This window comes from Jaculus jaculus, chromosome 2, assembly GCF_020740685.1.
Source record: "Jaculus jaculus isolate mJacJac1 chromosome 2, mJacJac1.mat.Y.cur, whole genome shotgun sequence".
NCBI lineage: Eukaryota > Metazoa > Chordata > Mammalia > Rodentia > Dipodidae > Jaculus > Jaculus jaculus.
The window spans coordinates 196,426,715-196,452,135 of record NC_059103.1 but is presented as its reverse complement, the minus strand read 5'-3'; the positions used below and the strand labels follow the sequence as shown (position 1 = coordinate 196,452,135).

General features: G+C 55.1%; 3 protein-coding genes across 7 annotated transcripts; all 3 read right to left on the bottom strand.

Moving 5' to 3' along the window:
* Positions 1-482: 482 nt before the first annotated feature.
* Lypd2 (LY6/PLAUR domain containing 2) lies at positions 483-5,016 on the bottom strand. The gene is made up of 4 exons (XM_045143560.1): positions 4,990-5,016; positions 4,536-4,551; positions 1,114-1,230; positions 483-800 (listed from the first exon to the last, which is right to left on the bottom strand). The coding sequence occupies exons 1-4, from the start codon at positions 5,014-5,016 to the stop codon at positions 595-597; spliced, it is 366 nt and encodes a 121-aa protein (XP_044999495.1). The 3' UTR covers positions 483-594.
* Positions 5,017-11,798: 6,782 nt separating this feature from the next.
* Positions 11,799-15,722, bottom strand: Slurp2 (secreted LY6/PLAUR domain containing 2). Its single transcript, XM_045144228.1, has 3 exons — positions 15,668-15,722; positions 12,348-12,452; positions 11,799-12,133 (listed from the first exon to the last, which is right to left on the bottom strand). The coding sequence occupies exons 1-3, from the start codon at positions 15,717-15,719 to the stop codon at positions 11,997-11,999; spliced, it is 294 nt and encodes a 97-aa protein (XP_045000163.1). The 5' UTR covers positions 15,720-15,722; the 3' UTR covers positions 11,799-11,996.
* Positions 15,723-16,790: 1,068 nt separating this feature from the next.
* Lynx1 (Ly6/neurotoxin 1) lies at positions 16,791-22,052 on the bottom strand. 5 transcript variants are annotated; one of them, XR_006635790.1, is made up of 6 exons: positions 21,929-22,052; positions 21,310-21,509; positions 20,864-21,024; positions 20,578-20,679; positions 19,820-20,391; positions 16,791-17,198 (listed from the first exon to the last, which is right to left on the bottom strand). XR_006635790.1 is itself a non-coding variant. In XM_045144227.1 (5 exons), the coding sequence occupies exons 3-5, from the start codon at positions 20,913-20,915 to the stop codon at positions 20,195-20,197; spliced, it is 351 nt and encodes a 116-aa protein (XP_045000162.1). In that variant the 5' UTR covers positions 20,916-21,024; positions 21,310-21,509; positions 21,929-22,052; the 3' UTR covers positions 18,525-20,194. The 5 variants fall into 5 exon arrangements, 2 of the variants coding, with proteins under 2 accessions (XP_045000162.1, XP_004661398.1); XR_006635789.1 differs by lacking the exon at positions 16,791-17,198 and adding an exon at positions 18,525-19,082; XR_006635791.1 differs by lacking the exon at positions 16,791-17,198 and adding an exon at positions 18,525-18,965.
* Between the last annotated feature and the right edge of the window lie 3,369 nt (positions 22,053-25,421).

Genomic DNA, 25,421 nt, shown 5'->3' with positions numbered 1-25,421 from the left:
AACTTGTGAGAACTTTAATGCCTTTAACCCAGGAGCCAGAAACCCTGAAAAGGGATGATGGCTAAGGGACAGACCCCCCCATTCAGGTTGGGGGTTGGGGGAGCACAGGAGAAAAGACCACCTTGCCTGTCCGTGCAGGAAATGCCCCCGATGATGAGCCGACTCACGTGGGCCCAGAGCCAGGCAGGAGTGTGGGGCAGGGCTGGCGGAGGCCTGCAGAGCCATTTGCAGGACAGGGTGGAGAGGTGGATGCCCGTGTGGGAGAGGGGATATTGCTCAGTGATCTGTTGCTATCTCTGGCCTGGCCTTTGCCCACCTGTCAGCCTGCCCACAGCCCCCAAGGCTCAAAGAGCAGAAAGAATTGCCTGGCATAGTCTAAATGGGTGTCTTAGGCTTGGTGACTCTCTGCTCATGACATGGAGCCCCAACCCATCACAGGAGAGAAAAAGCCGGGTGAGGGCAGGGACCCAGCAGGCGGCCCCTCTCCCTGCCTGCAGAGCAGTTAAGCACTCACAAAGCAAAGTCAGGAGGCGGGTGAAGGTGGAGGTTTGTTCAGGGCATATGGGGCTGGGCTGGGCAGGGTCGGCCAGGGCTCTAGAGCAGGAGACCCATGAGTGAGGTAAGCGTCAGGGCGAGGGCTAGGCCGGAGGGACGGTGCAGGGAGGCCATTCCGTCCACATTGCACAGCTCAGAGTTGCAGCAGGACACTGGCCGCGTTTGGCCGATGCCATCCACGTCCGAGGGCTCGCATTTGCTGGCACAGGACTTGGTCACGGTGGAGTCCCCCAGGAAAGGGAATACTGTGGAACAGAGGCGGTGTCAGGTCGAAATGCTGCTCCTTTCTGCCTCCAAGCCACAGTGGTCTAGGTTACCCTTCCACTGGGCCACCGAGCAATAGAGAGGGCAAGCCCCGCCGTCAGCTGGCCCTTCCAAGGGACTCCCAAGTGCCTCTTATTGGGGGTGCGGGTACATGGAGTGGGGTGGGCTGGGACAAGGATCTTCCTTTTGAAAACAGTGAGGTGGTGGCTCTAGGCTGTGCAGGAGCCCAGCTGCCAGGGAGACTGTGCTGGCCCATGAACTTGTGACCCTAGCCCCCAGTCCTGTCTTACTGACCCACTTCCAGAGAGTATAACGTGGTCTTGCACATGGTTTCATTCTCATGACATGTAGCAATGGTGACACAGTTGGACACGCTCTCAGGTTCATGACAGGTGAAGCACTTCAAGGCCACTGCTAGGAAGGAGATGGTGAAGGACCAGTTAGCAAGTTTGCTCCCCAACCCCAGAGACAGTCTGCAAATAATGTTCATTCAGCCCTGACCTGGGGCTCAGTTGGACAAGGACAAGGACATGTGCCAGGGATCAAGTTTCCTCTGGAAAAGGCTCAGGGTAGACAGGCTAAGCTCTGACAGATCCTAGATCCCTGGAGCAGTGTGTCCCTGGAGTGGTGGGCTCAGCCTGGGCTCCAGGTGGGCACAGCCGCTTTGGAATGCCCTTCAGGAGGGATAGTATCATGGAGGCCAGGGTCTCTCCAGTCACAGGGGCCCGGGGACGGGGGGCTTTTAGGTGGGCATGACTAGGACAGATTCCTCACCAGCAGAGTGCCCTACTAAAGGGCCGCCTTCCCTAGGGTCAAACACATCCATGGAGGCCACGGTGGGCACAATGCCTGGGAGCCCACAGGGGCCAGCTTAGCAGGAATGTCCTCCCGCTGAGGGGAGGGGCTCTCGGACAGAGTCTGGCTCTCAGCTGCTGTGCTGGACTCTGTCAACGTCTCTGCCCGACCACAAGAGTGCCAGTGGACCAGGTGCCTCCACTGGTCTTAGCAGCCCAGGTGCACAAAACAAGCCATAAGCCCCAGTGCCCTGGTCATAGGGCTGTGCCCCAGCCAACGTCCACTCCTCCCTCTGCAAAGTCTGTAGCAGAATTAATGTGGCCACCACATGGAACCCATTTGTTCTCTCCAACACCAAGTCCTATGGCCCCCATCTCGGGACACGTGTGGGTCCCCTTATCTTTCCATCTCCATTGTGACCTCCAGATCTATTCTGCCATCCTATCAGGTGTTCCCTCCCTTCCCCAGCTCCGTGTCTTTCTGGGGGACCTGCCTGAGCCCTCTGCTGGGACTCACTTGGCCAGCTCCTTCCAGGTGTCAATGGGCCCAGGACCCTGCCCTTCACTCGCTCAGCTCCCCATGGCCCTGCTCCCCTCCTCAGCAGGTTCCTGTGCATCTCTCTCCGAGACAGTGTAGGAGAGTCCCGGGGAACACAGTCGCCACCCTCTAATGCCCCCATGTTCCTGCGCTGCTCACCGAGCTCCCCGCAGGCCGCCAGCGCCAGGGTCATCAGTGCCAGCCAGGTCCCCTGCATGGTCCGAGCTTGCTCTTGGCCTGCCCAGTGGGGATGCCAAGTGCGGTGGTCTGACCGGTTGGCTGTGCAGATTAGTGGGATCCAATTTCTGGAGGGTGGATTTGTGCAGACCCCGCCCCAGCCCTGGGGCTCTCCCAGGCCTCTAGGGTGCTCCTCCCACCCCTTGCTGACACCCCCACCTTCTAGGGTGTCTTCTCACCCCTTGCTGACACCCCCACCCTCTAGGGTGTCCTCTCACCCCTTGCTGACACTCCCACCCTCTAGGGTGCTCCTCCCACCCCTTGCTGACACCCCCACCCTCTAGGGTGTCCTCTCACCCCTTGCTGACCTTCCACACCCCCATAGTACTGGGCTGCTTTCCCTCCAACTCCTTCCAGGGGAATCTTTCTTCCCCTGAATTGGGCCAGGGGCCTCCAGAGTGCCTGGAATGGAATGAGGGGGGCACTCTCTCCCACCCCTGGATGTGTCTAGGACCCTCTGCCTTGAGTCCTGCTCTGTCCCCAGGGCAGGGGCAGGGTCTGGCAACTCCAGCTTAGAGTCTAAGGCTCCTCCCTGCTGAAGTGGCCAGCCCGGGAGAAGCTCAATTGTCTGGAGTTTGCTCTGCCGCTTAAGGAACAAAGACAATCTGCCCAGTCAACAGGAAAAGTCCCGGAGGGAGGGTGCAGTGGGCAGGACCTAGGTTTGCTTAAGCAATGCTATTCCATGTCCCCTGGAGGGCCAGTCCCTCCTCACTGATCTGGACGCCTTGGCCTCTAATGGCTCATGGGTTGCTTTCAGGCAAGACTTCCTAGCAGATCCACCTCCTTCCACCGAGGAACGAGGGAAAGATGGGAAAGAAGGCAGGGCGTGCGTCCAGGCCCCAGGCTCAGACAGGAAAGTGGTTCCCCAAGACCTGCTGGCCCCAGCGCCTCCCTTCCCCATACACATCTCCCTAAAGCACCCTCAGCTGAAGTCCCATAGCTACGGGAAGGGGGAGGGCACCACAGTGACAGGGGCCTGCTCTTCCCTGGGGATCAAGACACAGTCTGATGGGGCCTGCGGGAGGACTGCAGCCTGGCTGGGTGGGCAGCCCTCACTCTCCGTCTGGGCCTGCCCCAGCTGCTGCGGCAGGGAGGCTCTCTGTTCTTCCTCTCTTCCTCCAACGGAAGTGGTCTTTGATGGCCTCCAGCCTCATCTTTGTATGCCCATTCTCTATCTGCTTTCCCCTCCACCAAATAAACAAAATAAATTAATTTAAAAATATTTTTCCTGGGCTGGAGAGATGGCTTAGCGGTTAAGCACTTGCCTGTGAAGCCTAAGGACCCTGGTTCAAGGCTCGATTCCCCAGGACCCACGTTAGCCAGATGAGCAAGGGGGCGCACGCGTCTGGAGTTCGTTTGCAGTGGCTGGAGGCCCTGGCGTGCCCGTATTCTCTCTCTCTCCCTCCCTCCCTCTTTCTCTGTCTGTCACTCTCAAATAAATAAATAAATAATAAAAAAATTAAAAAAAAAATAAATAAATAAAAATATTTTTCCTATGCAGCAGCACCAGTGGGGTCTGGTTTCCACCAGCCTGGAAACCCATCTTCCTGAGCGCCAGGCAGACTGACTGTGGGCTCTCGGAGCTCCCCCAACCCTGGCATGAGTCAAGGAGAGACTACTCGGTCAGAGGCTGTATTTTTCCTTGTGGCAGTTCTGCAGGTGCAGAGCTCTCATTCGTTTTGTGTAGATGAAGAAACTGGGCTCCAAGTAGCTAATTACTTAGGTAAGGTCACCTGGCAAGCCAGGCAGCAGTCCAAGCCTGTCTGATTTTGCAAGTCGGTTACTGTGCAGCCATGGCAATGCAGAAGTGAGCGTGGATGTGCTGCAGCTAACTAGATTAGACACCCACCACACACACCCAGGTACCTCCCACAGCCTAACCTAATTCCTCTGGCACGCCTGGCCCAGCTCAACTCCTTCCTGTCCTTGGGCCCAGGGCCTCCGCCTTTGCTTTACCCGATCATGCAGGGCCCCGGGCAGTGCCTCCTCTGAGTTTCCACTGACCCCTGAACGAGCGGGCTGCACCTGGCTGCATAGACTTTCTGCGCAGGGCTGCTCCTCCTTTAGAGCCCAGAGGAATGTGGCCAGCCAGGATCCAGACTGGCTCTGTTGGGGAGGCCTCTGCTGTGAGGGGCCCACACCCTTACCTTCACTGGACCCAAGCTCAGTGTGTGAGCAGGATCAGGACTCAGAGGGTGATCAAGGAGGGCCTCCACAGGATTTCTGCTCCGCTAGGACATGATGGTTTCTCTTGGAGAGATGCTAACCTCAAGAACATAACTGTGGCCTAGAGATAAGAACACACCCTCTGCCTCTCTCCTACACCATGGCTGTTTATTTTCTGGGCACACTGGGACTCTGCTAAGGAGACCTGTGCCCAGTTCTTGTTCAGACCCCTCCTTGCAGGTCAGAGGGAGGGGTCTCCTTTCTTGGGTGGTTGAGGAGGGCATGACTAGGGGTCACCCCTTGCCCCCATGGCTCTGTAATAATTCAGTGGGTCAAAGTGCCCAGGTGGAATGGGTACAGTCACATCATCTCCAGGGTCCCCTGCCACCCAGTATCCCACGGCCTGTGGTCATCCACTCTGGCAGAGCCCCCTACCCACAGACCCTCAGCCACATTAGCCATGTTGAACCTCACCCCAGAGTGTTTCCCTGGGGAATGATACCCCTTGCTCTCCTCCCCAGAAGGCTCAGGGGACCTGTGTCTGAACTCTTTGCTGACCCCAGTAGGGCCAAGGGGAATTTCCACACAGTCTCTGGCTCTGCTGTTCCCCTGAGGGGCATCCAGAAGTGTGGACAGGCTCTCAAGTCAATGTTTCCATATTGAGCAGGAAGTGGGTTTACAAAAAGCCATGGGATGATACTCTGGAAAGAGGCTCCTGTGCCCCATTCTTCCTGAGTCCTTCCCGAAGGATGTTGGTGTGCATGAGCCCCCTTCGCTGGCCCCCAGGATCATGAGTGTGAAATGTATAGCTTCTCTCTGAAAAAAAAAATAAAAAGGTGATGACTATCTTCTCTGTACCCATTCTTTGTATCCATTAACCAGGCATGGGGGCTGGGATTCTAGAAGGAAAATGCTCAGCCCCAGTCAATCTGGAACTGCCCTGAGGCAGACAGATGACAAGCTCTCCCCACAAGTCCTCATCACCAGAGCTCGACCTTGCAGTAGGCTCCCAAGAAGGTAAAAGTGACAAGAAGCTACAAATAATCACAAGCCCTTCCTAAAGACGTGTGGACACCTCAGAAAAAGCCATTAGACTAACTATACCCAAAGTACGGGGCTGGGAGGGATGTCGTGACATATGCCTTTAACCACAGCACTGCGGAGCAAAAGTAGGAGGATCACTGTGAGTTCGAGGCCAGCCTGTGATTGCAAGAGTGAGTGCTGGGTTAGCCTGGCCCTGACTTCTAGACTGCTCATTAGGCCCTCAGCCAGCCTCCACCAGGTCCTCCCCAGAAGGCCTGTCTTAAAACTGCTCCTGAGGCCTGGGAGCTGCAACGTGTCTAGAGCACACTTTGTAGAGCTAGCATTGGACTGAACTTTCATATATATATATATATATATATATATGGTTGTTGTTGTTTTTGTGAGGTAGGATCTCACTCTAGCCCAGGCTGACCTGGAATTCACTATGGAATCTCAGGGTGGCCTCAAACTCACGGCAATCCTCCTACCTCTGTCTTCTGAGCGCTGGGATTAAAGGCGTGCACCACCATGCCCGGCTCATATGTTTTATTTATTTATTTATGAGACAGAAAGAGAGAGAGAGAGAATGGGTATGCCAGGGCCTCTAGCCACTCCAAACAAACTCCAGACACATGCGCCCCTTGTGCATCTGGCTAACGTGGGTCCTGGGGAATTGAACTGGGGTCCTCTGGCTTTGAAGGCAAATGCCTTAACTGCCAAGCATTTCTCCAGCCCCACTGAACAGAACTTTGACACTTCATAGTCTTGCTGATTGCACTCCAAGGGGCAGTACCCCAGCCTACCCCACCCACAGGTAGCACCCACGGCATCTTCACAGGGTGCTTTCTGGCTCACTTGTCACAGCCTTGGTGAAGGTGATGATGAGGCCCAGCCACGCCCACCTGGTTACTCCCCTTTTCTTTGCCTCCCTGTGCGTGTCTTCTGCCCATTTCCGCGGCACTGCCCTTCCTGGGGATGGTGAGTATCGGGGTCAGGCCCACGCGTCTTCGCACGTACGGCACAGGAATTTCCTGCTTGGTCTTCTGCCTTTCCGTTTTGCTCACAGTCTTCTGGCCGAGCGTGTTTGTTTTCACTTGTGCAATAGTGGCACACAGCTGTTGTGGGTAACCAACTGCCCTCCGATTGGACATGAGGCCTGCTCAGTGGGATAGAACTCTAACTGGTACTGGGAACCAAGTCAGCACCCCATGGTCAGGAAATCACAGAACCCAGAGGGCAGCCCCCAGTGTTCCCTGCACAGGTCGAGAGGGAAGTCTCATCAAAATGTTCTTGAGCTCCTGGGCATCTCCCCTTTAATCAAAACTCTCACCCTGTGTCAGAGAATCTGTTTTATTTTACAGATGGCAGAGACTATTAGGGAGACCCAAGATCCATCAACACAAGAAAAGACAGCTGAATGTTCTCAAGGAGCTGCGCCACCTCCACCACCACCATCGGGACCCAGAAGACATTGCTGAGGAGGCAGCGACAGGAATGTTGCTCTCAACGCTAGCCAGACATCCACACCCAGGAAAATAGCAACAAACACTACAGGGAACCCAAGCACATCCTAACAGAAACACAGAGGCTGCAGGGGTGTCAACACTGATGGCTAATGCACCCGCCAAGGCTCAGGGGCTGTGATGGACAGCGGCAGCTCCCTCTGGAGACAGAGGCCCCAGTCACCCCACAGTGAACACGGATACCCCTACAGAGGCGGCCTCAGAGAAAGGGGACCAGCAGGGAGGGTATGGTACAATCTATGGGAAAATGCTAAGTAAGTTTAAAGACTAAGAAAAAAGAAGTGTGTTTGTTTTGAGTGGTGATATTGTCTCCTTTTTATGATACAGGGTTCCTCTATGTATCTCAGCTTGGCCTCAAACTCTCCTTCCTCCTGCCTCAGCCTCCCAGTGCTGGAATAATAGAGGTGAGCCAGTATGACGGGCTTCCATGTGTATTTTTATGTATTCATTAGTGAATTTTCCCAATTTGAATTTTTCATCTTGTTTATCTTTTTATTTTTTTAAAGTGCATTTATTTATTTATTTTGAGAGAGAAAGAGTCAGATAAAGAGAGAGTGAATGGGTGAGCCAAGGCCTCCAAGCCACTGCAAATGAACTCCAGACACATGCGCCACCTCATGCATCTGGCTTATGTGGGTCCTAGAGCATTGAACTTGGATCCTTTGGCTTTGCAGGCAAGTGTCTTAACTGCTGAGCCATCACTCCAGCTTTCTTTTAATTTATAGCAGTTTAATTTGAATGTGTCTTGCAGTTCAGTCATTTAAAAAGTGTATAATTTTATGGTATGGTGATGCTTGCCTGTAATCCTTGCACATAGGCGGTTCAGGTAAGAGGGATGCCATGAGTTCTAGGCTGGCCTGGGCTACATAATGAGAATATTTCTTAAAATAAATAGGGTAGGGGAGATGTCTCAGTGGTCAAAGACACTTGCTTCCAAACCTGCCAGCCTGAGTTCACTTTCTCAGCACCCAGGTAGTCAGACACAAAGTCACATGTGCACCTGTAATCCCAATGTGCCTACATCAGTGGGAGATGGAGCCGGAAGAATCTGGAATGTTAAGGGCCTGCTAGACTGGCATACATGCAGAGACAAAAAAAAAAAAAAAAAAGAGAAACACTTCTCAAGCAAGGTGGGAGGAGAGGATAAACACTCCAACCTGCATTTGTGTGCTGTGGTACGAGTGCATGCGTGCATGCAGACACACACACACACACACACACACAAGGTTGTCCTCAGAGTGCATACAAGTACTGTGGTATGCGTGCACACACACACGCACATACACACACAAGGTTGTCCTCAGACTGCATACATGTGCTGTGGCACGAATGCACACTCAAAATACACACACACACACACAGACATATACACAAGTTTGTCTTCAGATCTGTGTGCATGTCCTGTGGTACAATTATGCATACACACAGGCACACAGACACCCAAGGTTGTCCTTAGACCTCCATACATGTGCATTATGAGCATGTACACACACATACACACACACACACACACACACACACACACACACACACACACAAGTTTTCCAGTGCGCAATTCAACAGTCTTTGGTGTATCTGCAGCCAGGCTGGCGATTCCCATCACTTCAGAGGGGAACCACATGCCTCCAGCTACCGCCCTGTCCCTCAATCCCTGTGGTGTTGTGACATGTATACTTGGTCTTCATCCCAGTTTCTTGCCACACTGCTCCAAAACCTCCGAGAACCTCTGGAGCAATAGGAGTGTCTTTGGTAAGTCAATGGGTGACGAGTGACAGGTGGATGGGCGCCCTAGGTAGTTCCAGGATGGGGCTGGTCACCTGAGAGAACTCTGCATCATCGGAGGTTATGGACTTTCAGCTTCACCTGCAGCCTCCTCTGGGGAACGGAGGAGCTGAAGGTGTTGCGATCACCAGCGGTCAGTGACCACATAATCAACACGCCCTCGGGATGACCGCTGAACAGAGGAGGTTCTGCACTTCCCAGGAAGTCCTTGGGGAAGTACGTGTGTCTGAAAGTGCATGGAGACTCTAGCCACTCCCACGTGCTCATTCTCCGCATCATCCCACGTGGTGTCCATTATCACATCCTCGGTAAAACCATTACAGTGCTGCCTCAGTTCTGCCATCCGCTGGAGCCCCTTAAAGGAACTCAAGAAATGGGGTGTATAGTTTGTTAGAGGTTCAGACCACAGCCAGAGGCTTGAGAGTGACACCTGAATGGAAGGGTAATCTTGGGGACAAAGCCTTTGACCTCTGGGGTCTGGTGCTGCCTGTGGGCAGCTGGTGTCCTGTTGAGCTGAAGAAGGATGCCCGGCTGAGGTCTGCTGTCAGATGGCTGGTGGACAGGACTACCTCCTTGTCAGACCCAGCCAAACTACACACAGAGTCTGGTGGGAAGGCGCCCATTCACTTGTCTGACACCAGCACTTTCTCAAAGACTTCCCAGGAGCCCTGCTGGGGTTTCCCTGCTCCGTACACACCCATCCTTTGCATACCCTGCACATGGACACACACTTGTAGAAGCGCAGCAAGTCAGACAAGATGCTCTGGACGCAGCATGACAGGGCCGCCTGTCCCTGCCAGGGCCGGCTGCTACCAAGTCCTGCCTCAGGTCTCCAGGCCCACCCAACTGGCACCCAGCCTGTCTCAACCTCTTGGACTCCATTATGGCACATGTGTTCCAACTCCATTAGCCCCAATAAATTAGATTGGCAATAACAGTAATACTTAATAATAACAATGTACAGTCATTTTGGTGATCAGAGTTATGGAATGTCGTGAGAACAGGAAGTGCATCTGTTGTCCCACACAACCAGCTGGTTCACTTTTGGAGCGTACCAATCTCCCGCTCGGCTATTGCGTGCGGACAGAATCCTAGAGTCCAGGGTCTTCTGTGTCCTGCTTCTGCCTGTTGTGATGTCTTCAGGGGTCATCCATGCTGTAGTGTGTGACAATACCTTACTCCTCTGCTTAACTAGCAGTGTTCCTTAACATTCCAAGGCCTGGACGAGTCACCTCCTATGTGGCCGTTCACAGGAGATGGGTCTTTGGGTTTCCCCTCATGGCCACTATGTGGGAATAACCCTGCTTGGCCATTAGTGGGCCGATTTGGGTGAATATTGCTGCCGCTGGGGTCAGGTGCAGAGCACACCTGGTGTGTCGGGCCGTAACTTTGGGTTTAATGGCTTCAATTGGCCACTTATGAAAGTAGAGGACTGCATTTAAGGAATGAGAGTAGCATTTATAAGATCCCTTTCCAGCCCTGACTTGGGGAATACATCCATTATCAGAGCACTCAGGAGGCAAAGTAGAAACCAGTTCAAGGACAGCTTGGGCTACATAGTGAAACCCTGCCTCAAATCAACAAGCAAACCAAAACAAAAGATCGCTTTCTTTTTACGTTGAATTCTTGGTTCACTTGGAATGTCTTTGGTCAGACAAAGAGGTTGGGAACCCACACTTCTTGTTTCCGTGTGTGTGTGTGTGTGTGTGTGTGTGTGTGTGTGTGTGTGTGTGTTGGGGTGGGGGTCAGCTAACTCTCCTTCCCCACTGCTCTGAACAACTGTGGTTATGACCCACCACCCTGGCTCCCCTCTGCACTGGGGCTCGTGTGGGCATCAGCACTCCTTCTCCATGTCTAGAATGATGGTGAGACCCTACACTGTGCCTGGTCTTCTGCTGGTGGCAGTGCCCTCCTCATGGGTATCGCCTTTTGCGCGTTAATTTTCATGAGGACCTTGCCAAACCGAGGACAGGCAAGCAGAGGGCAGGGCCTGTGTTTCCTGGCAGGGTCAGCCGTGGCCTACCTCTGTCTCTGAAACCGAAACTTAGCCTCGGGCCTGCTCAGGAGGCAGTGATTAAGTGTTTGCTGAGTGAGTAACCTCTACAAACATTGGGCGTCTTAACTCCCATGTCCACCCTGAGGTAAGTGGTCAGGCTGCCCTGTGTCCATAGAGGAGCATACAGGGCTCTGCTTTTGCAAAGCCAGGCGTTCTGAAAACACACAGAGGGGGATTTCACAAAGGGTGGGGTGACACAGGAGGCGGCACTGGAGACAGCAGATAGAGGAGGCAGCGGGGGTTCCCAGGGACCGCTGTGGGTGAAAGCGGAGCCGCAATGCTCTCAGAAGGCCTGCGGCCAGCAGCAGCCTTTCCTCCTCTGCCGAGGAGGCACCCTCTTCCCTCCTAAACCACATGGCTCTCGATATCTAGGAGGCTTCTGGGGTCCCCCACAGGAGGAGCTCCTTTGCCACTGGTCCCAGGAAGAAGAGATCCTTAAATGCTCCCAGCCCCAGGTGTGGGTGCTCCTGGGCCCCCAACTCCAGATTTGGGCTTTCCTTAGCCCTTAGTCCCAGGCTGGAGTGCTCCACAGGAGTCCCCCGCCCCAGGTCAGAGTGGTGCTTGGCCCCAGCCCCTAAAGTGCCTGCAGACCCAGCTCCCCCTCATCGTCTGCTCCCGAGCAGCACCAGCTTGGAGGACCTGGGTCATCGGCCGCCTTTGTGCTTTTCATGACTGTGTGTGCCTGGCTGGAAGCAGAAGCTCTTAGTGGATGAAGGACGAGGCCTTCAGCAGGCAGTCGGAGCTGAGAATGCATGCCTTGCAAAAGATGAAGACAGGGAGAGCCACTGATTAAGGCTGCTCCCCTTCCATCTCAGACCTAACACACGACGCCCTGTTCCCACTAGCCGGCTCACCTCACGTGATCTGGCTACCTTTTATTGCGCAGTTGTTGGATCGGGAACAGCACACAGGAAGGGTCTTAGGTCTGCACTGCAGAACTTCCTGACAAGAGTAAGTCTGAGGCGCTGTGGCCTGGCCAGGGGACAGCAGTCTTCGGGGACCAGGCCTAGCCGGGAGGACATGGCTGTGTGGAGCCAGCTGGACGTGGAGGAAAAATATCAGTTGTGGTTGCAGAGACTGTACTGGCAGCAAACGATGGACACATGAGGACCCAGGCCCAGGCTGGGGACATCAGGACAGCCATTGTAACACATCTTGGTCACCAGCGGCAGGTCTGTGAAGCTGATGGGAGCCCCTGGGGGACAAAAGAGAGACAGGGGTGTTCCCTGAAGCTGTAGGCTACCCAAATCCCTTGTCCTTGTGAAATGCGCAGACCCATTTGACACAGGGACCACTGTGGACACTTGCCTGGCCCCTGACACCTGCATGGGGCTCTTCAGCCTCTGAGCCAGCTCCCCCTACTTGGGGGAGAAGGGCATGGCCAACCGCACCCCACCCGCTGCACTTACGGGTAGCAATGATGACACAGTGGGAGGAATCCCTCGGGCAGCTGGCTTCATGGGAGCACTTGCCGAAGCCTTTGCACCGGTGGCAGCGCAGACCCCTGACTGCAGCTATTGGCAGAGGAACAGAGAGGAGTGGGTGGGTAACTCCTGTAGGGGACAGCACCCACTCTTCTACCCAGAGCCCTGCTCAGCCAAGTCCCCCAGCTCTGTGGTCCAGCTCTCCCAAGTCACCCTCCTTCCAAGAACTGAGCCTCGGCTGAGGACCAAACAAGGCCCTGGCTTCAGCCACAGTGTGGCCCACAGGGGAACATTCTGGAGCCAGCTGGTCTGTGTACCTCTGCCCATCATGCCAAGGACTGGAAGAAGCAGAAGTGAGGCGTGGGGACTGTGCGCAGGACCTGGTTTCTGGGGCGAGGGTGGGGAACTGAAGGGACCTGAGAACTCTACCCTGGTGATGCCCCTTCCACTTCCAAGAATCTGAGCAGGATCCTTAGATCCCCAGGGTCTCTGTCCTGCTGTCTGAGGTGACGCAGCCTTCCTCGACTTATCGAAAAATCCAGGACAGTCAGCCAGAAGGAAGTCAGGGGCCCACGGAGCTCTCTGCCCTTTTCCTGGCACACACTCCACCACAGATCCAATCATAGGCGCTGGGCCTCTCCAGAACCGCCTGCAACTGTGCTCTTGTGCCAATGTACAGGCCTGAGCTGACCTACTCTGTACTTGGGACACTGGGTGGTGAAAGGCCCAGGCCTGTCCTGTGCCACCTAGGCCAGCCTATGCCAGCCTCAATAGTGTCAGGGTAGCAGCTGGACCCTCCTCCATGGAACCAAGGTTAACAGCCCCTAGGCTCTTGGCAGATTCGCAGCTCTAAGCTGTCTGGGTCTGCGGGCTGTGGAGCAGACGGTGGACGGAGCTTTCCTGCCACAGCGGGGCCTCAGCACCAGTCATGACTGTCCACTAGCTGGGCAGAGCAAGTGAGACTACTTCCAGCAACACGAACAGTGACAACAGCAGCCACAAAGCCCATGCATTTATCACCAATCCTAAGGACACCTGGCAGGCTGGACATGCACTCCCAGCTCCCAGCTGTGGTGGGAACTACGTACAGGATCCACCCCCTCCCTCTCCCAGCTGTGCCCAGGGTGGTCCTTCTGCCCTCTAGGCAGCACAAGCCCAGCCCAGAGGCCTTCTTCTCCCAGGGGCCTCTCATGTGTTTTGATGCCCCCACCTATGTCTGCAGGGTCCCTGCCCCTGTGATCACATCTTCCTTCGGGTCTTCTCTCTACCTCCACCAGAAATGAGGATGCTAGAGAGGTGATTTCTCCTCTACTCTGTGTCCCCCTCAAAGCATCCATCACACTGTGCCCACTACACAACACCCCATCATGCTGTACCCCAGTACACTTCATCCCCCTAACTGTGCCCCATTGCACCACAGAATCACATTTCGTCCTATCACGCTACATCCCACCACACTGCACCCCGATCTCACTTCACCCTCCATCATGCTGCACCCGCACCACACTGAGTCCCATGCTGCAATACCACATCCTGCATACTAAAAACGTGCTAGGACACCTTGGAGAATGAATGAATGAACAAATGAATGAACGACCGATTGAACTGCAGGAAGGAGGAAAGAGCCAGGTCCTCACGAGAGAGAGAGAGAGAAAGAGAGAGAGAAAGGGAGGGAGGGAGGGAGGGAGGGGGAGGGAGAGAACGAGAGAGAGAGAGAGAGAGAGAGAGAGAGAGAGAGGGAGGGAGGGGGAAGGAGAGAACGAGAGAGAGAGGGGGGGGAGCACAGCTGTCTCCAGTTGGGGTTTTGCACCTTCTATATCAAGGCCGGTAAGATTTAGCTCACATCAGGAAATGGGCCATGGCATGCAGGGGCCCTAGGGACAGGGCCCAGGTCACAGAGCAGGTGCTGAGGAGGCCAGGGAGGAACAATGGGTTGGGCCATAGAACAGCATGTTCAGCTAGGTCCAGTCCCACTGTTCTGGACCCACACTGCCCCCATGAGGCCAGAGGCAAGTGACTCCCTCTGGTCTCATTTGCTGACACTACAGCCAATTTAGGAGGCTCCTGGCCTCTCCCAGGCTGAGGTAAACCCTGGGAAGATAGCACTGCCCATGGATGGCAGAGCAGACGCTCATCAATGAATATGGAGCACCCCGAGAAAGGCTCATGGAGCCAGAGTCCTCCCATCTTCCAAGGAGGAGAGCACTGGTCAGGCTTGAGGTTTGTCCTTGGGAGTAGGTGGAATTTCCGTGGAGGAGGGGCTGAGGGTCAGGGAATGTTCTCTGGGTCACAGATGCTCATGGGGTTCCCCAGGCTCTGGCTGGTACAGGGAGGGTAGGCTAGGCACTCCCCCTGAAGTCCCAGCCTGAAGGTGACAAGAGCCCTCCCCACTTTGAGCTGAGCGTCCCGAGGGACTGTGGATCTCTATCAAGGTGGAGGTGAGCTGCCTTGGCGACCCCAAGGCAGCATTCAGGGTTCTTGGCTCAACCTCCCTCAGGAGAGCGTCCCCATGGGGACCAGACCAGGAAGGATGGTCCCCAGAGGGGGTCTCCTGAACCAGTAGAAGGAAGGGGAGCTTTGCTCCCCTCCACCAGAGCTAAGGCTGGCTGGGTTTGGAGGAGTTGCTGGTGGGTCACAGGGTGAGGGGACAGCTCTTGTTTTATTCAGACCTCAGAGTTGGGGATCCTCACAGGCTGTGCATGAAGGTAGGCACTGGGTGTGCTGTGCAGTACTCAGCAGCAAAGTGCCCACAGCTACAGGACACGGAGCCAGCCTGGGACATGTGGGCGGAGCCAGAAGGCCCACTGGGGACGAGTGAATGGACTGGCTCAGAGGAGACAAGAGAGACAGAGAGACACAGCCGGAGAAACACAGCTGAGGTGGGAGCGCGTCACGAGGGCAGCCCCAGACCAGCTGCCAGGGACCCAGGTCTGGAGAGCAGTCAAAGTAGCAGGGGTGTAGTCACACCTGTGTGTGTGTGTGTATGTGTGTGTGCCTACGCGCGTGTGTGCAAGGGAGTCACTGTGGGACCAGAGAGGCCTGGGAGTGTGCACTAGATTCTGAACTAAGTGGGGGCTCTCCATGAGGGCTGCACTGGAGGAGCTGGGTGGGCGCGAGAGGTGGATTTAGAATGAAGGCTGCGAGGCCCACAGATGGAGGACAGTTGCTGATAGAAAGGAAGGGGCTGGAAGCCTAGGTTGGAAGCAGGAACAGGAAAAAGCGGTCTCCAAGTGACAGTGGCTTGGGCCAGAAGGACAGGGATAGGAGAGAACAACGGGAGAGGGGGCCTGACCCCCCGAACTCACCCAACTCCAGGCTCAAGACCACAGCCAGCAGAAGGCAGAAGAGAAGTCTCATGTTCTTGGGGTGAGGATGAAGATGAGGCGCTGGCCGCCCCTTATACCTGCCGTGCCTCCACTCCACCCTCACCTCCCGCTGGCTCCAGTTCTGAGTCACCTGTAACCTGGCTCACCAGGAGCTGGGCTGGGTCTAGGTAGGTACTGGTCCCCCACCTGATTCCAGAGCTCCTTGCTGTGCCCTTGGGCAAGCCTGGTTAATTCCATGGACCTTCTTCCCTCCTCTATGAAGAAAGGATGTCCCAATGGTCTATCCCAAGGCTCTGTGAGAGGCCTGGCACCGGCTGGAAGCCATATTGCCCTCACCATGTGGCTACTTTGAGAGTCTGGTACAGGCAACCAGCCTGCCTCTTGCCCCAGCAAGTGGGGACGGAGCTTAGGGCATCTCAACCTTAAAGGGAGTTTGGTGGCCAGATGTGCAAGGAGGTCAGAACTCATCTGTCAAGTGGGCCTGCCAGTCCCATCGTCCTGGCCTCATAAGGCTGGGAGTGGCTGAGAAGCGTGGCAGTGTACTCTGTCACAGCAAAGAGAGGTGAATGTTACCCAGCAAGGTATTGTGCTGGCATGGTACCATGGATTCTAGTCCTGTGGTTCTTGCCCAGTAATAGCAGGAGGGGCCCTTGCTGCTCAAGGTGTGTGTGCACACAAAATGGTGTTCAAGGCTAAAGGGACACGTTGCAGGGTAGAGCTCATTCTTCCAGCGCCTGGGCGCTGCGGGTGGTTAGGTCTAGATGCTACTCAGGCAGTTTTGCTCCGTCCTATCTTGTGGGCTTTTTAAGCCTGGGGGCCGGGCCCAAGGGCAAAGGGAATATTCCAAGGGGAGCTGGCAGAATGAGACCCTCTTCCTCAGGGAGAGAAGCAAACGGCTTCAGAAAGCAGAAAGCCAGAGTGTCAGGCCGGGGTCTGCTCCAAGGCTTGATGGTCCCTCGGAGGAAACTGGTGGGTCTGCCTCAGTAGGGAACGAGGGTGACTCCCAGCGAGCCACGGAAACCCTGCTTTCAGTTCCTGTGCCTGGGACGGCTCTAATATCAGGACATGAGCCCAGGGCCCTCAGAATCAGGAGGATCCAACGAGCCAAGAGAGTAGGGAAGACACACACATCCCTTATTTATTTACTCATTCAGAGTCGCTGACAGGACCACTCCCAAGGGCGGGAACCCAGCGCTGGGGAAGAGGACACTACAGCCTAAAGGTGTGCCCCATGCACCTGCCATGGGTAGGGTGGGGGCAGAGACGTGACCAAGGGAAGTGTCAGGCATCTGATAGGAGCAAGGAGCTTCATGCATCTTCCTGGGCCACCTGCGTGGACTGGGCTGTGCAGTGGTCTCCAGGGCCAGCTGGGCAGGTGCTGTCTCTGCCTTTCACGAGAGGGCTGGGGCGCTGCCCGCCCAGGGAGATGAGTTGGGCAGGGGGGCCGCGCTTCCATCTTTCTGGAGCTTCAGGAACGTGATGAGGCCACACACGCACCACAGCACAAGAGCTGCGGAGGGAGGAGCCACAGCTTGTGTGCTTCCCTTCCTCACGGCCTGTGTCTAGGGTCGCTGGCTGTGAGCACGGCAGCATGGCGCCCTGCACTGATCTCCCTGACACCTTTCTGGCGCCAGGCGTGCGGCTGCGTTTAGCTCCAGTCTGCCTGTGCATTTATTTATTTTAGAGAATTGGCTTGTCAAGGCTTCAGCCACTGCAATCGAACTCCAGACACTTGCACAACCTAGTGGGCATGTGTGGGCTTGTGTTTGCCTCTCCTTTGTGCCTCTGGCTTACATGGGATTTGGAGAGTTGAGCATGGGTCCTTAGGCTTCACAGGCAAATGCCTTAACTGCTAAGCCATCTCTCCACCTCCAGTCTGCTTTTGACCGCTGAAGCCCTGGCTGTTTCTGCAGGCTACCACCTCCCACGACGGACAGAATACCTCATGGCACCACAGTCCCATCACACGGCCTTGTGAAGTCTACAAGCTGTTTCCGTGTTGTGACTCCCTACAGATCTACCACCAATCGCCCTAAGCACCCATCCATGCTAAGACTTCCGGTTTCGGCACTGCAGGAATACCACTGCCTTGCCAGCCCCATCACAGGCAGGGCTGCCCCACAGCTGGTCCCGCTTCATCCTCTGTTGGCAGTCCACTCCGTGCCCCTCTTCTCAGAGTGCCCACGGCCGGACACCCTGGCTCCTGACTTGAGCCTTAGTTTCTTGAGCCTCCACTGCTGATCTCTCTCTAAGCTTTCTAACACATAAGCTCTTGTAACTTCACACACTAAGATTCTTTGGTTTATACAGACAGTGCCCAGAGAAGCCCCAAGAACCCCCACTGCTGAGAAAGAGCCCTCGTGGTGGGGTGAAGCTCAGTGGGCGGCGCCCCAGCTCTCTGTACTCCGCTGGCCAAAGGGGACAGTAACGGTCCCCACCTCTCAGTGCAGTGTTCAGAGCCACCTGCAGTGGGACTGGACAGCTATTCCTCATCACCCCAGGCAGGCTCTGGACAGGCCAGCCAGCATTGCCGTCCCAGGCCCCTAGTGCACACTTCTCCAGGAGGGGTGTCCCACATTGGCTGAACAACTTCTATATGCTTTATGCTAGACACCAAGGACAGGCCACGGCAGCAGGACCGCGTCTGTGCAGGATGTGGCCGTATGGACAGGTGCTTGGAGCACTGTGGTCACTGTGGAGGTTGGATCCACTCAGGAGAAAGGTGAGAGAAGCTGCTTCCAGCCCTGCAGAACCCTCCGCCACTCTGGAGCCACAGGCCTCTTCCATCATCCCCAGGTTGAGGGGGAGGTGCTGATCTCAAAGTGCTCAGGTGCCACCTAACTGGAGACAATGGACTTGCCCAAGAGGGGTAATGACAGCTTCCCAGGCCTATTCCACTGAGTCAAACTCAACTCTGACCCCTCCCTGTCTGTACCCTGAGGCCTGCATGGGTCACTGTCCTGAGGTTGGTCGCTTGCTGGCAGGTGTCCTGTGGGAGCTCAGGGACAGCACTGGGCTTCCTCCAGGAGAGCTCATGCCCAGATCAGGGGAAGAAGCAAAGGTGGCTGGGATCTGGGTGAGCCCTCACAGGATTCCACCTCCCCACCCTCCCCTAGCAGCTTATTCTCCAGAGGGGGAAATGGCAGAAGACCACCTCCAACGCCAGGGGCAGAATCAGGCTTGCATCAGACCAGGAAGGGGAGTCCCCAGGATGGATGCCTGTGTCCTGAACTCTCAGGGATTGGTGATCCAAGCAAAGCTATTGGGATGCAGTGACCTGCAGGGTTCCCCAGACAGCCATGGTAAGCTTGGCAGATGAACACTGGCCATCGTTCTGCTGTCCTAAGCGAGGTGAGCCTGAGGAGTCTTCTCAGTGGGCCCCTGAGCTGGGATGCTGTCGGTGAGGAGGACAAGGCCGTCTGGCTTACTGGCACTGGGCAATAGTTCCTGGACCACCCGCACAGGCGTGGAGGCTGTTGAGAAGACTCCCAAACCTGGACTAGGGTTTGGAGATCCTGACACCCAGCAGGCTGCTTCAGCCAGAGTGGACCTCAAGCCTTCTGTACAGATTCAATCAAGGCTTGAAGGAGCCCGTGAGACCCTTAGGCAGTCACAGAAGGACTCGGGCTGGCTGCCCTTGTATTCGTTCTGCTGGGATTCACTGAGAGGGGAGAGGGCTGCAGGAGCTGCCTGCAGGACCTAGGCAGCTGACCCGACTCTGGACACTGCCCTGACCTCCCCCACCCTCCCCCACTGGCCCACTCAACCTTGCTCTGCCCTACCTCTCCCTGTTCCCTCCATGCCCAGAATAACACTGGTCAGTGTCCAGGCCAGACTGAATACAGCATGGGACACCTGTCCCATATCCCTGCCAGCCTCAGGGCCTAGCAGACAGTGTAGTGTAGGGGTATGGAGGTCAAAGGGCCTGGGGGAGCAAGACAGCTCAAGCTGCTCTGACACCAGGTCTGGCAGGGTTCCTAGAGCAGCTGACAGAGAGAAAGGTCTTCCTCACATAGTTCTCACCCCACACCTGCCCTTAGGCAGCTGCTGGACTCAGTGGGGACTGCTTTGTTGGGTCCTGATAACCCTCAGCCCATTCGTGATCTTCCCTCACCCCTCCAGCATACCTACCCTCTACTGGGAAGACTGAGGCAGGGTCTTGCTACCCAGAAGGTGGAGTTTGACCACTGGTTTCATCAAGTCAGTGTTCCTTGGTTGACTTCCAGATGTCTTCATTCCTGGACAGAGGACAGGCCCAGCCTGCCAACAGCCAGGCACCTTTGGGAGCTCCAGGCCACACACATCAGCCTTCTAAAAATGAAAGATCATGGCCTTCCACTGGGGCCCTGTGGGTGGCTAGGGATCAGCAGTCCTTTTGTAGGTAGCCTTGGGCCCTGGGTGTGGTTGAGGAGTATTGGGGAAGTCTGGGGGTGTGTAGTGTGAGAGGGTACAACTGTGTCTCTGAAGAGATTTGTTCTTGAGTGTGTCTGCATGGGGACCAGGACTTTATAGCAGACTCCAGAAGGTGGCCAGGAGTATGGGGGCCAGGGCCCAGGTTGCTGGCATGGCAAAGCCAGCCCCATTACAGAGGTCATACTGGCAGCACACAGTGGTGGATGCATGCTTGGAGTAGCCATCGTACACTGTCTCAAAGCAGCTGGGCACACATGACTTGCTCACTTTCATCCGGTATGGGGTGAAGTCTGTAGAGAATGGTGGGGGGCAAGAAGGCTGCCCTGAGAGGAGTGGAACCCCAGCTCACCAACCGCCCCAGCATGCAGGGCCACTGGGCAAGGTACTCAGTGTGGGATCCCATGAAAGACCCAGGGGTGGGAGTCTCCCTCTTACATGCCATTGTTTAGGTAGGGCCCGGGGGCTGCTAGACTCACAAGTACGTGTGGTCATGCAATAGATGGCCATGGCTGGACAGCGCATGGGGTTGAAGCAGTTGTCTCCATTGTAGGCACACACGTGGCAGTCCAGAGCTTGGGCTGGGGACCGGGAGACAGGGGTCACAAAGCACGGCAAGTCCTCTTCTCCTGCCCATCAAACCCACCCAGGACTGGGCAGCCAGAAAGTGATGTAGCCACTGATCATTCTGGCCAGCCTCCCCACTTTCAGCTTGCCCGTCCCTCACACAGGTATGTGTAACCCTCCAGCCTCCGTCCACCTTACCCAGAGGCAGGCCCACAAGGGCCACCAGGAACACCGCGTGCAGGGGTGCCATGGTAGAGCTGAGAGGGCAGCCTGGGTGTCAGCAGTCAAGCCAGCACCTGGTCCAACTCGGGCCAAGGCAGCGCCCTGCTCTACCTAGGTCTCCTAGAAGTACTGCAGTCCTACACGGTGACAGAGACAAGAGGTCAGCATTGGGTGGGGAAGGCAGGAGGGTAGGCAGAAGAGCCTTCCAACTCAGTGGGTGTCACCTAAGGTTTCCAGATCCCAGCAGATGGGTGTTGGAGGGAGCTGTAGGAGGGAGCGGGGCAAATGGCATTCCAACCCACAACTAGAACGGGTAAAGAGGTGAGGGGCGGAGCTAGAGAAGGGGAGGGGCGGACAGCATCACTGGAAGCCCGGGAGGTCCCAGGGACCTTAAACAGCAAAGATCCAAATCAGAACTTCACCCAGGGCTCCCTTGGTGCAGCGGCTTTCTCCCCCTCTTCAGCCCAGCGTGCTGGCCAGAATAGGGCGGGGCCCCAGGCTCAAGTCTCTTCTTGCTTCTCCCAGCATTTGCTCCTGGAGTTGTCCTGATGGGGGACCCCTCCCAGGAAGGTGTGAGCTCGGCCCTGAGTCTGTGGCCACTGCGTAAGGGGAACGTGTCCAGCTAGTGGGGAAACAGAATTTGGACTCATGCCAGAGGGCACTGGCACCAGACAAGGCAGGAGAAGGAGCTCCGCAGGCTGGGTTGGGTGTTTGGGACTAGGGTACATTCTGGAAAGTGGTAATGGTGAGATCTGGAGCAAGCGTCCCCTCCCTCCATCCAGGAGCCAGCCCCAGCCGGGGGTACTAATTACACTTCCCGGAGAAAGCAGCCATCCCTGACCCGTTTTCGTGGAGCCAGCCCCGGGATGCTGAGGGCCAGCATCAGGCCAGACCCGCGGCTCCGACGCCGCCCGCCCCCGCTCTCGGAGCCCCGCCCCAAAGACTGCAGTCCATTGCGGGAGGGCTCTGGGCGCGGGCGGGGTACGGGTGACCTCGTCCGTGACCTTCACCAGCTCGAGTCCCCGCCGTCCAGAAACTCACCCACGGCCGCTCCCAGGTCCCACCCTTGTGCTGAATGTGCGTCTCGCGCGTTTCCCGCAGAGCGCCAAACTCATCCCGGTCCGCCGGAGACCCGCAGCCCAGCTCACCGCAGGCTCCGCCCCGCCCTTGCCGCCTGGGCCCTGGGCCCCGGCCCCCGGCCCCGCCCGCCCGAGCCGCGCAGCCCCGCCCCCGACGACACACGCCCCGCCCCTGCCGTGCAGGCCACGCCCCGCCCCAGCCGCGCAGGTCCCGCCCCCGACGACGCACGCCCCGCCCCGCCCCTGCCGCGTAGCCCCGCCCCCGACGACGCACGCCCCGCCCCAGCCGCTCAGGCCCCGCCCTCGAGGACGTCAGAACCCCTCGCGGGCCAGACTCCGGCTCCTGAGATTTCTGGGCCCGGTTCAGCCGGTCCTGGCGCGATCGCGGGTCAGGGGCGTGTGTCCTGACCTCGGTCCATGCACCAGACGCCTGCGCAGCCTCACGGCGACACACTCGCGACCCCGAGCTGCGCATGCAGGGCCCGCACTTTCCATGGGTCGGGTTGAGGCCAGATCTCTCCCACTTCTAACTTGTTCCACTGATGCCGTAAAGAGGCCCCGCCCGGGCAGGCACTTTGTACGGTTTCATGAGCCTTAAACTTTTCAGTTTCTTATTTCAGAGGAAGAAAGTATAACAGTCCTTTGACTCCAAACTCAGTTTTTCCTCTCTAAAAGAAATGAACTGTTTTGCCATTTGTTCATTTTAGGGAGGGTCTTACTATGTGGTCGCAGGGTGGCCTCAAACTCATGGCCTTCGATCTACCTCTGCCTTCCAAGTGCTGGAATTAAAATTAAAGGAGTACACCACCAACGTCCAGCTAGTTTTACCTTGTTTGTGGGCCCTATGTAGCTGGTGAGATCCAGTCTCAGACTAACTGGACCTGTTGGTGGCGCTCTTTACCAAATAGTCATACCCCAAATGTACCATACATCCCAAGACACCTCATGGATCTACACAGGAGTGCAGAGCACCAGAACACCAGTACTGGTCGTTTTCCTGATTTAAAAACATGTATTTTTTAATTTATTTGTAAGAAGAGAAAGATAGAAGAGAAACACAGAATGGGTACCCAGGGGCTCCAGCTGCTACAAACATGCACCACTTTGTGCACCTGGTTTTATGTGCGTACTGGGGAACTGAAGCCTGATCATCAGGCTTTGTAGTCAAGTGCCTTAACTACTGACCCATCTCTCCAGGGCCCCTATTTTTCTGATTTTTAAATCACTTCAGGAGATAACTGGTTGCTTGATGAACAAACAGTTAAGTATGTGTTAAGGGGTTTTTAGCAAGCTGAAGGAAAATGGGCCAGGATAGGGAAACAGAAGTATGTCCTTGTAAACTTATTACAGTATGTGTGAGACAACATAATTTCTCCTTTACCGCTCTCTCCCTACTTTCTTTACTTCTGAGACAGGTCTCAGTATGTTACCCAGACTTGCTCTGAACTTTGGCAGGCCTCCTCAACTTCCCAAAAGCCAGGTGTGGTATTGTGAATCAGATGGCCCCCCAAACTCATGTGTTCTAAATTATTGGTCCCCATTGGTGCAATGTCACAGATGGAGCCTTGCTGGAGGGTGTTTCTGGGGGAGGCTAAAAGGGGTTATAGCCAGCTTCCCCCTTCCAGATCTCAGCTCACTCTCCCCAACAGGTTCCCCCCCCCCAACTGTGGCAGAAGTGAGGCCCGGCCTCTGCTCGTGCCCTGCTTTCCTCTGCCCTCATGAAGCATCCCCTCGAAACTAGAACTATAACTAAAAACTTTTCTCCTGTAGCCTACTTTGGGTCAGGTGTTTTGTCCCAATAACAGGAAGGTAACCACAACCCTGAGGTTAGAAGTGTGCACTGCCACTTGAAGAGGATTTGTAAAAGGTAAGGGTGCTCAGTAGACCACTAAAGTAATGACTAAAGAAAGCAAAGGATAAAAGAGAAAACTATCTAATCGATCAACAAATTAAGTACAACAGAATCATAATATATCCACCTGCTTATCAAAGATAGAAAAACGGCAAAAAAGAAAACCAAAAATGTCAAACAGGACACAAGCTGCAGGATGGTAGACTTCAACCCAATCACACTATGATTCATCTGATCCAAACACCTGCATTAAGACACAAGGGTTGGGCTGGAGAGACAGTCTTGAATCTCAGATGAGATTGGACTTTGGAACAAGGTTAAAGTTGGTAAAGACATGGGGGCCTTTGAAGCTGGACTGAGTGCAGTTTGCATTGTGAGATGGTGTGGTAGTTTGAATAGATGGCCCCCACTATGTTCATTGTTTTATTAGTTTGTAGTTTGGATCCACAGCCACCTGGCTGGAGGAGGTGTCACTGGGCGGATCTTAAGGTATGGTGGTGGGTTTGAAATTAAAATCTAAAGATAATGCAAAGTGCCTAGTTCCACCAGGAGTTCCTGAAGTATGCTGTGTGGCTTTTGGCTTGTGGCTTTCTTTCTCTCTGTGTTTGGTCCTGTGAAAGCAAGCCAACTTCTGCCATTATGGAACTTCCCCTGGATAAGCTTCAATAAACCTCGTCCTTCCATAATTGCCTGGTCTAGAAGTTCATCTCAGTGAACCTGAAGCAGTCTGCTATGGATGGTCATGAGTCTATGGGTGCCAGGGGCAGAATGTTGTGGTTTGAATATATGACCTCATAGACTGAGGTGTTTTTGATTAAGATAGAGCCTGCAACTTGAGTCTCCAGTGGGCAGAACCTTTCTTGTGAAGAGATGGGTCATTGGGGGTGGAGCTTGTTGTCCAGCCCTAAGCTGTGTTCACAGCAGTTTGAGCTCTGATTATTTGTGTTTTCTGGCTGTTGTTGGTGTCTCTCTGCTAGGATCTATGGAAGTGAGCCAGCTTCTGCCATGATGGAGCTTCCCCTGGACTCTGGGAGCCTGATGTAAGCCCTTTCATCCCATGAGCTGCTTCTGGTCAGGTGTTTGTCCAGCAATGAGAAGGCAACTGCAACACCATGCCAGCACCAGTTAAAAGGAAGCAAGAATGGCTAAAGTGATACCCAATGATGTGGGCTTAGTGCCAGATACAGAGGGATTTTTCCAAGCAGCCAGGTCACTTATGACAAAGACAGGGCAGTTTAACTGTTCACTGTCCAGCAGCTGAGCTTCAAAATACACCAAGCCCTGAAACTGTCAGGAGGACCCAAGAGAGATAAAGGAAAGCTGCAACAGCTGAGGGAGAGCCCGCCCACCCCTTCACAGCTGACAGAAAGTTCAAGGGTCAGACAAACATCCAGCATGGCTCGACTTTACCATACAGGAGAACATAATTCCATTTTCAAAAAGCATCCACCAAGATAGACAATGTCCTCAGCCACAAAATAAATCTCAATACACACATGAGGGATGGAAATCTTACAGATCACTTACCTTTTTGGTGTGTGTATGTGTGTAGTAGTGTGTGGTGTGTGTGTGTGTGTAGTAGTGTGTGTGTGTGTGTGTGTGT

Bases quoted from the DNA above. Each gene is read 5' to 3' on its own strand.
- Lypd2 (XM_045143560.1), bottom strand. From the start codon at position 5,016: ATGGCTAATGTGGCTGAGGGTCTGTGG. The intron at 801-1,113 runs GTCAGTAAGACA...TCTGTTCCACAG, and splicing joins GTTATACTCTCTGGAAGTGG to TATTCCCTTTCCTGGGGGAC.
- Slurp2 (XM_045144228.1), bottom strand. From the start codon at position 15,719: ATGAGACTTCTCTTCTGCCTTCTGCTGGCTGTGGTCTTGAGCCTGGAG. The intron at 12,453-15,667 runs GTGAGTTCGGGG...CTCTGCCAATAG, and splicing joins GGTCTTGAGCCTGGAGTTGG to CTGCAGTCAGGGGTCTGCGC. The intron at 12,134-12,347 runs GTAAGTGCAGCG...TTTGTCCCCCAG, and splicing joins CTGTGTCATCATTGCTACCC to GGGCTCCCATCAGCTTCACA.
- Lynx1 (XM_045144227.1), bottom strand. From the start codon at position 20,915: ATGGCACCCCTGCACGCGGTGTTCCTGGTGGCCCTTGTGGGCCTGCCT. The intron at 20,680-20,863 runs GTAAGGTGGACG...CCCGGTCCCCAG, and splicing joins CCTTGTGGGCCTGCCTCTGG to CCCAAGCTCTGGACTGCCAC. The intron at 20,392-20,577 runs GTGAGTCTAGCA...CATTCTCTACAG, and splicing joins TTGCATGACCACACGTACTT to ACTTCACCCCATACCGGATG.